Source organism: Pleurodeles waltl, chromosome 8, assembly GCF_031143425.1.
Source record: "Pleurodeles waltl isolate 20211129_DDA chromosome 8, aPleWal1.hap1.20221129, whole genome shotgun sequence".
NCBI classification, from domain to species: Eukaryota; Metazoa; Chordata; class Amphibia; order Caudata; family Salamandridae; genus Pleurodeles; species Pleurodeles waltl.
In genome coordinates this window covers 1457122640-1457135730 of record NC_090447.1, presented here as the reverse complement: position 1 = coordinate 1457135730, position 13091 = coordinate 1457122640, and the positions used below count along the sequence as shown (strand labels likewise).

The 13091-nt window shown below is 50.6% G+C and overlaps 1 protein-coding gene across 1 annotated transcript in view; it reads left to right on the top strand.

Annotated features, from left to right (window-relative positions):
- Positions 1-13091, top strand: part of LOC138249261 (apovitellenin-1-like) — a 136417-nt gene that overhangs the window by 56684 nt on the left and 66642 nt on the right. Inside the window, exon 3 of the mRNA XM_069203230.1 lies at positions 12631-12793. Within this exon, the coding sequence (XP_069059331.1) occupies positions 12631-12793 (163 nt within the window). The remainder of the gene's footprint in view (positions 1-12630; positions 12794-13091) is intronic.

Genomic DNA, 13091 nt, shown 5'->3' with positions numbered 1-13091 from the left:
CTGCTGCAAAAAACGTGTACTAAGCAGATCACAAAAATATGAGTGAACTATGAGTAGCTCTTCAAAAAAGAAAAAGAAAAGTATGTCATAGAGGGGCTATGGAGAGATGAGGGGAACTGTTGGATAGTGGTAGTGAGGGGTTTCATGGAAAAGGAGGCCAGGAGGGGACACAAAAAAGACTGATGCCTCCGGCACCACCAGAGATAAAGCTAGCCCTGCATGGGGGGGCCCTTCATGTTTCTTGCAGGGGGGTCCCTTCAAGCTTTGTTACACCACTGACGGAATCTTGACTACAGTGATGACAGTCTGAAATGCCAGGCCTCTCTTCGCATTACAGTGATGACCATCCATGATGCTCTCCCTGCTCCCCATGACCACCTCAACCACGAACTGGCCTTATTGTGCAAGACTTTGAGAAGTTAACTTTTTTGGTGGACTAACTTGGTCCTTGTAGCCGGTCAGTGCTCTATTACATCAGCCTAAATGTGTGACTATACCCCAGTCTAGCATGACCAGAAGACAGCAAGTGGTGCTTTGTGCTTTGAGGAGCTATAGGTACCTAAATTTTTGACATTTAATTTCTCCTGTTCTACTGATTGGATTGTTGTTATTTCAATGTCAAGTAATTTATTACAATGTTGTCTATTTTCCTAAATTAGTGTGGGATTTTCTGGTGGTGTGTTTTTATTTTTTTACTGTTTGTGTACTGCATTACTGTTTAACACAGTGGCCCTCGTTACAACCCTGGCGGTAAATCCCGCTTACCGCTGTGCAGAAGACCTCCAACACACCGCTGCAGCAGCGGAATTCCGCTACAGCTATTATGACCCACAGCTCAGAATCTGCCATAATCCAGACACCCACACAAGTCCGGTGATAACAAAACCGACACCGTCACGCCAACAGGAATACGCCCACACTATCACGACCCACGAATCCATACGGCGGTCTTTCAACCGCGGCATTCCATTGGCAGTACACACCGCTGAGCTAAAAATACACACACATTTACAAAACACAACCACATTGGACAATTCGAAATACACACACCTGATACACATACACACACCACACCCACACACCCAATCAAATATGAAACACACACCCACATCACCCACAAACCCTTACTACCAGAATTCTGATACCACGCCAGAGAGAGACACCACCCCAAACAACACCAGCATCCACAGACACACAACATCATCACTCACACAACATCCACGCACCTCAAACAACACACAACACATTCCCTCACACATCACAACACACACCACCTCACACATCACCCACACCACATCATGGCACCTCAACGACACCCCAGGTTCTCTGAGGAGGAGCTCAGGGTCATGGTGGAGGAAATCGTCTGGGTAGAGCCACAGCTATTCGGATCACAGGTGCAGCACACCTCCATTGCTAGGAAGATGGAGCTATGGTGCAGAATCGTCGACAGGGTCAATGCAGTGGGACAGCATCCAAGAACTAGGGATGACATCCGGAAGAGGTGGAACGACCTACGGGGGACGGTGCGTTCCGTGGTCTCTAGACACCAGATTGCTGTATAGAGGACTGGCGGTGGACCCCTACCTCCTCCCCCACAACTAACAACATGGGAGGAGCAAGTCTTGACAATACTGCATCCTGAGGGCCTCACAGAAGTATGAGGAGGACTGGACTCTGGTAAGGCAAATCTTTACTACCTTATCCCCACACCCCACCTGCATGCCATCACATACTCCCACCCTTACCCTCACACCCATCACCCGAACAACCCACAGATACCCCACCAACACAACCCACACATCCCAAACCCAAGCCCTGCAGGTAGCACCAATGCATGGACACCCATCACCCAAGCATGTCCACTACAGATACCCACACAGACCCCAAACGAATTATCACACAAGGACCTAGACAAGAATGCAAGCACTGGAGTACAGGGTCACTCACCCATTGCACACGATGGCACACACAGATGCAATAATCATGCCTTTACACCCCTGCAGGACCTCTACCCAACATCACCGGACAGGAGGTACCACACATATCCAGCCCCCCACAGAAGAGTCCCACGGTGATGACAGCAGCTCTGCACAACTGGATAAAGATGACCAGCCCGGCCCATCAGGGACCTCGTGACAGTCGGTTCCCCTGACATTGGCACAAACCACCACAGAGCCTCCCCCCTCAGGAAACACCAGCACAGCACCCACCCAGCGGGCCCATTCCTCTGTCCCCAGGACACGTCAATCAGCAGTGTATCCACCACTACATGGAACCCAGGCAAATCCACCAAACCCAAGACAATCAGGGACCTGGGGGCAGTGGCAGTGGGCACACGGTTCAGGGGACAGAGGAACAGGAAAACAGGGGAACTGGGAGGACTGCTGTGTGACAGGGGGAGGACAGGCCCAGGGAACTCACTCTCCACGAGGCCCTCTCCAACATCATGAGAGCGTACCATCATTCCCTGGAGACGATGGCAACAGTACTGGCCAAGTTTCAGGAGACCCAGTGGCTGCAGGACGAACACTATCTGGGGATCAGGGAGGAACTGAAGTCCATTAACACCACCCTGGTCACCATTGCAGGAGTGCTGCAAGACCTTGTCAACACCAGGAGGGACACTGTGGCACAGCAAGGGCTCCTGACACTAGCCTGGATGATGAACAGCCCTCCACCTCCGCCGGCGCTAGTGGACAGGAGGCACCGCCACAGGAACACAACACCAGCACCCCACCCCCAGCAAACGGTCCCTGAGATCCAGGAACAAGACAGAGAACATTGCCAAGACCCCCGCCAGGAAATGAGTCCCCCCCTGAATGTCACCCTTCTGTCCCACTTTGTCACCCTGTCCATCCATTGACTGCCCTTGCTCCACTTCCTATGCCGCTTTGGACAATGCACCTGTGAAACAAATAGACTGGACTCTGACATGGACATTCCTCCACCATCACCCCTGCCCATTTTACAACCCTCTACACTTATCTGCACAGAAATAAACACACTTCAATCACAAAACAATCTGGAGTCAGTCTGTGCTTTCACAAATGTGTAATTGCAATAACTATGGAATATAGCAATGTCAATTTAATTGTTCACATACCGATGAAACACAGCTGTAGGGCTGGAGGAGATATAGCAGAGGGCACAAAGTGGGACCCACATCTGTGAAATGGAAAGGCAAAGTGACAAGTCAGGGTCCATACACTGAGTGAAAATGACATACTTATGCTAGCTCCAGCAATAGTATGAGATGTGTGAGGCAGTGACATCTTCTTACCTGTGTCTCACTGGAAGTATTGCTGGATAATGTTGTTTCTGTTGTTGATATCCTCTTCTTATAGCTCCTCTTCTTCACTGTCCACAGGCTCCACAGCTGCCACAAGACCACCAGCTGGACCATCCTCCTGCAGAAAAGGCACCTGCCGTCGCAAAGCCAGGTTGTGCAGTATACAGCAGGCCACGATGATCTGGCACACCTTCTTTGGTGAGTAGTAGAGAGAACCACCTGTTATATGGAGGCATCGGAACCTGGCCTTCAGGAGGCCGAAGGTCCGTTCAATCATCCTCCTAGTTCACCCATGTGCCTCATTGTAGCGTTCCTCTGCCCTTGTCCTGGGATTTCTCGCTGGGGTCAGTAGCCATGACAGGTTGGGGTAACCAGAGTCAACTGCAAATGTCGAGGGACAACTGTTAGACACACACTAACCCGTAGGGACAACCCCAGACCCAGACAACTATTCACACTGTATAGGGTCCTTGTCCTCACCTATTAGCCACACACTGTGCCTCTGGAGTTGCCCCATCACATAAGGGATGCTGCTATTCCTCAGAATGTTAGCGTCACGCACTGAGCCAGGAAATTTGACATTCACATGGGAGATTTACTGGTCAGCCAAACACACCATCTGCACATTCTCGAATGGTAACTCTTCTGGTTTCTGTACACCTGTTCACTCCTGCGGGGGGTACCAAGGCCACATATGTCCCATCAACGGCACCTATGATGTTGGGAATATGTCCCAGGGCATAGAAGTCACCTTTCACTGTGGGCAAATCCTCCACCTGAGGGAACACAATGTAGCTACGCATGTGTTTCAGCAGGGCAGACAACACTCTGGACAACATGTTAGAGAACATTGGCTGGGACAACCCTGATGCAATGGCCATTGTTGTTTGAAAGGAACCACTTGCCAGGAAATGGAGTACTGACAGGACCTGCACTAGTGGGATGGCGGATAGCTGACATCAGGTCTGGCTCCAACTGGGCACACAGTTCATGGATTGTTGCAGGATCAAGTCTGTAGGTGACTATTACGTGTCTCTCTTCCATTGTCGACAGGTCCACCAGCGGTCTCTACACCGGAGGATGCCGCCATCTCATCTCCTGCCCCAGCGGACGTGCCCTATGGACGAGAACAGCGAGCACAGAGAGTCAGCCAACACTGAGGTATCACAAAATGTAATTTGCACACATTTATTAATCCGCAATGTGCCTGTTACTGTGTGTATGCAAGGCCTACATTGGTGTGACGCAGTTAAAATTAATGCCATGTGGCCCACTGAAATGGCATCTGCCTGACCTGTAAGGTGGGACAAGGGGATATGAAGTAACTGCGCTGGCGTTGTACACCGTCATGGTAGGTGGTCGAAGACCGCGGCGCAATCCAGTATTCGTTAACATTGGACCCTATGGGTCCCAGGAGCCAATGACGATGTACGCCGGCAGTGATGGTACGCACTGCCACGGACGTGACCACCATTTTCTGTCTGTTCCCTCACTTGATACCTGACCTTCAACAGGAGAGGACCTACACTGCAAGTGCTGCTGTGACCTCAGTCTGGAAGCGACGATGGCTTATGTGTCTGGGGAAAGGGTCCCTGCCTTCACTTCGGAGGAGTTGGAGAAACTAGTGGATGGGGTCCTCCCCCAGTACACATAACTGTACGGTCCTCCAATCAAAGAGGTGAGTACACTGTGAGAATGCTGCATGGGCAATGCCTGTTTGGAGTGGTGTGGATGGAAGAAAAATGGGGGGGACTGAGGCTGGCATGTGCGGACAGTGAGTGTATGTGCATCAGGGCCTGGGTGTGAACGTGAGCCAAAGAGGATGAGGGTCCGGACGGGTAAAGATTTTCCTTTTCCCCTGTACTATTCCTCTAGGTCAGCACCCACCAGAAGAAGGATATTTGGCGTGCCATCGCCAAGGACGTCCGGACCCTGGTGGTCCACCACAGACGGAGCACCCACTGCCGGAAAAGATGGGAGGACCTTCACCGCTGGAGCAAGAAGACGGCGGAGGCCCAGCTGGGAATGGCCTCCCAACGTGGGATGGGTGCCCGTCACACCATGACCGCCCTGATGTTCCGGATCCTGGCGGTGGCGTAACCGGAGTTGGATGGGCGCTTGAGGGCATCACAGCAGCATCAAGGGGTTGAGTACACTATCATTCTGCTGACTTTGAATGCATTACAAGGTGTCTGGGTGGGGGAGTGGGCAGTGGGTTCCCCTAGGCCAGGGCGAGCTTTGTAGGCAAGGTCCCTTGTGAGGCAGGCTCTGTGGCACCTCAACCCCATTAGTGGTTAGTGCCATCTACACATAGTCGGGCTCCTGTGACTTCCAGGTGTGCAGCAATCTGGCTTAGGCCTTGTACCCCATGGGCATGTGATAAATCTAGGAACTATAAGTGCATGGCGTAGTGCAGAGGGCTGCTGTGTCTGTTGTGCCCGCCAACGGTAGTGGTGTTGCATGCACTGAACATGTCTTTCTTCTGTCTTTCCCCCCCCCTTTTTGTGGTCTCCCTGTTCCTGTGTGCAATAGCATCAGGTGGAGGAGCAGTGGCACCGGAGCAGGAGGGAGCTGCATCCCACTTGGCCCTGGAGGGCGAAACAATGGAGTCCGAAGCCACCAGTGGGACGGAGGGCGAGGGGAGCTCCACGGCGGGGACAGGAGCAGACAGCAGTGACAGCGACTCCTCCTCTGATGGGAGCTCCCTTACAGTGGCGGGCCTCTCTGTGCCCCTGCATCAACAGGTACAGCCGCCACCCCCCTACCTGCACCGCCTTCCCATCAGCACCTCAGCGTGTGTCCCGTGCCCGCTCACCCAGGAGGGTGGGCATCTCCTTCGACCCAGGCACCTCAGTCCCTGCCCCAGTCAGCCCTGCTGCCCTCAGTGAGGAAGCTATTGACCTCCTGAGATCCCTCACTGTTGGGCAGTCTACCGTTCTGAATGCCATCCAGGGTGTTGAGAGGCATTTGCAACAAACAAATGCATATCTGGAGGGCATTCATTCTGGGTAGGCAGCCCAACAGAGAGCATTTCAGGTTCTGGCCTCAGCACTGATGGCAGCCATTGTCCCTGTGTCCAGCCCCCCCTCCAACTTCCTCCACCCAGACCCAATCCCCTGTACCTCAGCCTATCCCAAGCACACTATCAGACCAGCATGCACACACCTCAACACACAAGGGTGGCTCAGGCAAACATAAGCACCACACATCCCACAGGCACTCACACAAGCATCATACCCATGCACACATACCAACATCCACTGCCTCCACTGTTTCCCCCTCCTCCACGTCTCCCTCCTCCCTCCCAGTCTCGTCTCCACTCACACCTGCATGCACTACATCCTCAGCCACTACCTCCATCACCAGCACGCCCATCACCACACACCGCTCACGTGCACTCACCACCCCCACTACCATTCACACATCCTCAGTGTCCTCTCCCAGTGTGTCTGTGAGCCCTCCTCCCAAAGTACACAAACGCAGGCACACACCCACCCAACAGCCATCCACCTCACAACAGCCTCCAGCCCATGCACCTTCACCCAAATTCAGCAGACGTACACCTCCTACAATCACTACCTCTACTTCCACTCCCAAACCTCCTACATCTACCCATCCCAGTGCGTCTAAAAAACTTTTCCTGGCTTATATTGACCTCTTCCCTACACCTCACCCCCCCATCCTTCCCCTAGGGCCAGGCTTTCCAGGTCCCAACCCAGCACCTCAGCCACCACATCCCCAGGCACAGTGGTGCTAGCATCTGTGGGGTCATGGAGTGCGCCAATCATCAGGGATGCCAGTGTGCCACGGAGCGAGGGCAAGGATATTCCGCCACCTGCCAAGGTGAAAAAGGTGCCCACCTCCCAGAGGGAGAAGCCGAAAACACCTGCCACCAAGGAGTCAGGGAAAACAAAAGGGGATAGTGGCAAGACAGCTGTGCCACCATCAAAGGTGGGGAAGGGCCAGAAACTGAAGGGCAGGTCAGGACAGGGCATGGTGGCACCGACTGAGGGACCAGTGTAACACCTTCTGTCCACGTCGACGCCAATTTGTACGGTGGAGAACACCGCCACCTGCATCGCCACAGAGCCCACCGCCAGCACCGCTGCCACAGAGCCTGCCACCAGCACCGCTGCCACAGACCCCGCAGCCAGCACCGTTGCCACAGACCCCGCTGCAAGCACTGCCGCCACAGAGCCCGCCGCGAGCACCGCTGCCACAGAGCCCGCCGCAAGCACCGCCGCGACTCACACCTCCGCAAGCACCGCCAGCGGCCCCGCGACATCCTGAGCCAGTGGCACCACCGCAGCCATGGCCAGTGGTCAGTCGTCCGAGGCTGGTGGTGAGTTCCAGGAACTTGGTCAGCTTCCATGAAGCATCACTGTCATCACAGTTGTCACCTGCATATGGAATGCGAAGCCGCAGCAGTGTGGGGGTATTTCTCTGCCTCCATGGTGTATCAACTTACCTGTACCTCGGCAATTTCGTGGCACACACACCCAGGCGAGTGTATTGTTGCGGCCACAATGCACATGGAGCACTCTGGGCCCAAACTCCCTCCAGAACCAGTGGAGTATCACATCCACTACCTCAGTCCTTGGCAGAATGAAGCACTCTGGGCACAAAGCCCCCTCCAGAACCAGTGGAGAAAGGCATCCACCACCTCAGTCCTTGGCAGGATGAAGCACTCTAGGCACAAAGCCCCCTCCAGAACCAGTGGAGTATCACATCCACTACCTCAGTCCTTGGCAGGATGAAGCACTCTGGGCACAAAGCCCCCTCCAGAACCAGTGGAGAAAGGCATCCACTACCTCAGTCCTTGGCAGGATGAAGCACTCTGGGCACAAAGCCCCCTCCAGAACCAGTGGAGTATCACATCCACTACCTCAGTCCTTGGCAGGATGGAGCACTCTGGGCACAAAGCCCCCTCCAGAACCAGTGGAGAAAGGCATCCACTACCTCAGTCCTTGGCAGGATGAAGCACTCTAGGCACAAAGCCCCCTCCAAAACCAGTGGAGTATCACATCCACTACCTCAGTCCTTGGCTGGATGAAGCACTCTGGGCACAAAGCTCCCTCCAGAACCAGTGGAGAAAGGCATCCACTACCTCATTCCTTGGCAGGATGAAGCACCATGGGCACAACGCCCCCTCCAGAACCAGTGGAGACTGTTATCCATTTGAGAGACTGTGGCTTTGCACTCCCCAGGATAAAGCAGTGGGCAAACCACCCACTAGAGAGACTTGAGAGACTGTGGCTTTTCACTCCCCAGGATAAAGCAGTGGGCAAACCACCCACTGGAGAGACTTGAGAGATTGTGACTTTGCACTCTCCAGGATAAAGCAGTGGGCAAACCACCCACTGGAGAGACTTGAGAGACTGTGGCTTTGCACTCCCCAGGATACATCAATGGGCATGGAGCCCCCTCGTGGAGCAGTGGCGTCATGCGTTTATCAGGCTGAGGTGGCCTCTCCCCTAGAGGTGCCTGTATATTTTCTATGTGATGCCCCTCCAGTGTTCTCTCCGTTTGGAGTCAGGTATCAAGTGTGGGCCTCGCCCATGCATTTTGGGCCCAGTGGTCCACGGACAATGATTGGTGCACTATCCGGACTTGTGTAGTTGGTTTACATAATTGTATATACTGGATTTTGAGTTTTGACTGATGGATTTTTTTTTATTACAATCGTTACAATCATTTCCTGTTGTCCTTGCGCTATTCAAGGGGGGGTGGGGTGTGTATGTGTAAGGTTGCAGCATGTGTTTGTGTGTATGGTGTTGTGGGTGAAGGTGGGGTGTTGCATGTGTGTGTCACTCTCTTTTCCCTCCCCCCTCCCCTGTGTTGTAGGTGCAGTACTCACTGTGGTCGTCGCTGACGTCGTTGGAGGTCCTGATAGAGGAGCAGGAAGACCATCGCCGGCAGGATCTGCAGTTCGGGCTCCATGGTGTCCTGGTTCCTCGTGGGGTGTGGAGAGGTGAGTGTTTTCCCTTCTGTGTACTGTTTCCACCGTGTTTTTATTCACGTTGGTTCCGCCCTGGAAAAGGTGGCGGATAGCCATGTTGTGATAGGGTGGGCGGTACATTGTGTTCCGCCTGTCTGTTGGCGGTGTCCGCCGCACTGTTTGTTTGTTCCGCCATGGCAGTCGGAGTGTTAAAGTGGCTGTCTATGTTGGCAGTTTCCACCACGGTCGTAATCCCATTTTTTTTCCCGCTGGCCTGTTTGCGGTATTACCGCCGCTTTAACACTGACCGCAGGATTGTAATGAGGGCCAGTGTCTCTAAGAAAGGCCTCCTGTGTGCAAGGGTGCCTGTGTTTGTGCTAGACAGCAGCTTGCCCACCTGCACAAGCAGAGAGCAGGAACGTGCCATATCTTGATAGATATTATGCTATACTGCCAGCTCCCTTTCATGCATTGCAGCAAGATGTTTTACTGTGTTGCAAGAAACAATGATAAATATGGGCCTCAGTATTTTTAACTCTATGTATATTGTTTATGGTATGTTACTATGGGCCTGATTTGGATCTTGGCAGGACTTCCATCTCCTTCTGAAGCAGTGTTTCAAGAACGCTGTCAAGCTAACGTATTCCTGCCCACTGTATTTAGATGTATTGCAGCTGAGCATCCGACCGCCGCAATAGAGTGTTTTTTGTTGCGGAAGAGGTGCACTGCCGATTGCACAGCGGGCTCCTGTGCCGGCTTACATTACTCCATTGCCATCCGCCAAGCGGGTTACCACCGAACACATTTAGATTTCACAGTTGTACTGGCGTTGTTCTGGTGGCGGTTTCATGATAGGGAGTCCATCGCGGGTGGCATTTAACAGTGAGCTATGCCGGTGGCTATTGAATGGATGCTAGCAGCACATACCTGATGTACTATGGCTATATTTGTCCACTTGTCTAGCACACTAAACAACACACTCCATTCGCACCATGATCCTTTTCCATTCAACCATAACACAACACTTTCCTGCAGAAAACACACAAAGTAATACATTAAAACACTCAAGATACATACACTATTGCCACTACATCCACATACACCACAAAAACACCAACCACCACAAGAACAAAAACATCTAAACCAACACACTCCACAAAAGCACACCTAGACAAATGACAACGCCAACCGGAACCAAACAACCACACTCACCTGAATATTACACACTAGCAATGCATCACACTCCAGCAATACATAGACAACAAAGCGACCCACATGCAACTGCCAAAAGTACAGACACAACCACATCACCCACTCCAGCTCCTCTGCTTTAACCAGACAATCCACTCCCACCCCTCCTACCCTCAGCCCTCTTTCAGAATTCTTTATTTACCTTGCCATGACAACCTACCACACCTCCTCCCACTCCTCCCAAGTAAAAGCCTCAAGGTGCCTGGTATGTGCCCAATAGCCTCCCTGAGGAGGCTACCTCGGACTATATGCAGGAGACAAGTTAAGGGCATCAAAACCAGGAGAAATTGTATATTCCACACATTGTTAACTGTCACATCTGTGTTGTATTGCCAAAATAATGTATGTGAGAGAAATATTTCATGAATGATTACTAGAGTTTAACTTTCACAAAGCATGCCCCACATTGATTATTCCTGTACAATTTGTTGTGTTAATGGAATGGAATTGATGTAACAGTGAGGTAAATGTTCTGACTCACATTCATAACTGCAAAAACATTTCAGTGACATGTCCCACTGCAAAGTTCAGACATTGTCACTGATTCCAATTGTGATGGACTTTGAATATTTGGTGCAATCATTCATTTTGGAAATGAATACTTACACCCAAAAAAAACTGATTGTATTTAGAAACAGACATTAATACAGGCATCTGTCATCTAATTCCGGACACAACTAGTTTATACATATGCCTTTCACAGGTATTTTTTTTCTATGACCTGTATATTAAGTGACAATTCAACGTAAACAAGTCATATAGAATGCTCACCTTCGATTCCAGCAGCGACGGGGTAGTTTTCCTTTGTGAGGTTTCCCCGCCACAGTTGCCTTGGCGGGAAGGCACATTTGATTGGCTTGGCGAAAAAACTGGCTGGGGCCACGCTGCTAGCACCTTTTACCTATGGTGCCCTCGATGCGGGTGTTAAAATCTGTCAGCGGGGCTCAGGCAGTCTCATCTATGGGCCCACCAGCATCTAACTAAAGTGGAGGGACCGCCTAGTCGGCGGACAGGTAATCCGGCAGAAAAGCAACGGTGGGACATATTCCGCAAAGATCTAAATCAGTCCCTATGTCTTCTGCTTATGTGGCTTTTGTGGCTGTATTTTCACATGGTGCTGACTCATATTACAGGTCTAGATATTATAATAGCCATATTCTGTTTTATGCAGTTCCGTACTGTAGGCACTCTCTCTCTCTTGTAACCTGTAACTGTTAATTTGGTCTTGTTTAAAGCACTCTCTCACCTCTGGGACTAGTCCACGCTATGAAAAACACTTTTCGTAAATAAAGGTTGCCTACCTATAAGAAGCAAATAACCAAATGTGTGATTGCTCTGATTGTTCTACTAAGCATGTTTCTGATTTAAAAAAGCATTGCAGAGCGTGTTTTCGTTATGTCCACTACCACATTCCCAAATTGTAGTAGATTTAGCGCAGCACATACCAATTATTAAACAATCACTAAGGAACAAGTTCATAAAACTACACCAGCATTTTTAACGAAAGGGTTAGACTTAAAATACTTCAAATAGATAACTAACTAATGGAAGTGTAAATTATAATTAATCTTATTTTTTGTGACCTTCTCTAGCTTTGGAACATGAACACTTGTAGAAGCACACATAACTCATTTTATAGATATATTGAGCCCGATGCTCCAAAATATGAAATATTCTAAGCCAGTTTTCCAGCATTGCTCTGGGCAGGCAATTTATTACAGTAGGTTAGCACTCAAGTTCGCCTACAGGTGTTATAGCAACGAAGGGCAGTTTTACGTGAGATATGTATGTATGAGGTTTAGCATGTCTTGTGTCTTTTAATCTCTTTAGTAGATAACAGTTTGCTGTGAGTCAACATTTTGGTACTGCACTGCTGATTTACTTCAGCGATTAAAGATTACACTGCACTAACCATCTTTCTCTCTCTCTCTACCCTTCTATACGCTCTCTTCTTGTCTCTGTATCTTTTCTTTGTCTCTGCCTCTTAAGCTCTTTTTCTTTCTGCCTCTCTCACACTCTCTTATTCTCTCCCCCTCACACTCTCTCTGTCCTCTGCTCTTATCGCGCCCCAATCTCTCCCACCCTGTCGTTCATCACAATCTCTTATCTTCCACACACATGGGCTCTCTGCTATGTTCTTTTTCCCTCATAGGTTTGGATGCGAAGGCCATCTCTAAGAGACATGTACGGCGAGACTGGCTAATCATCCCTGATGCAATACTGTTTTATACCTATGAATTTATAAACAATATCTCTCCAAAAACTGGGGAAGTCCTCGCAGACATCGCTCAAACTCCAATACTCCTGGATATGAGGTACAGTATGTTAAATCGGTCTCTTTTGTATACCTATGCATATGAATGCGTTTGTACGTGTAGTGGTAATAAAAACAAGCACGCGTTAACCCCTTCCTGCCAGGCCTTTTCCCCTCCTGTGGCGAGCCTTTTTTTGGCTATTTAGGGCAGTTCGCACTTAGGCCCTCATAACTTTTTCTCCATATAAGCTACCCATGCCAAATTTGCATCCTTTTTTCCCAACATTCTAGGGATTCTAGAGGTACCCAGACTTTGCAGGATCCACTGAAGCAGTCCAGGAAATAAGCCAAAATACAGC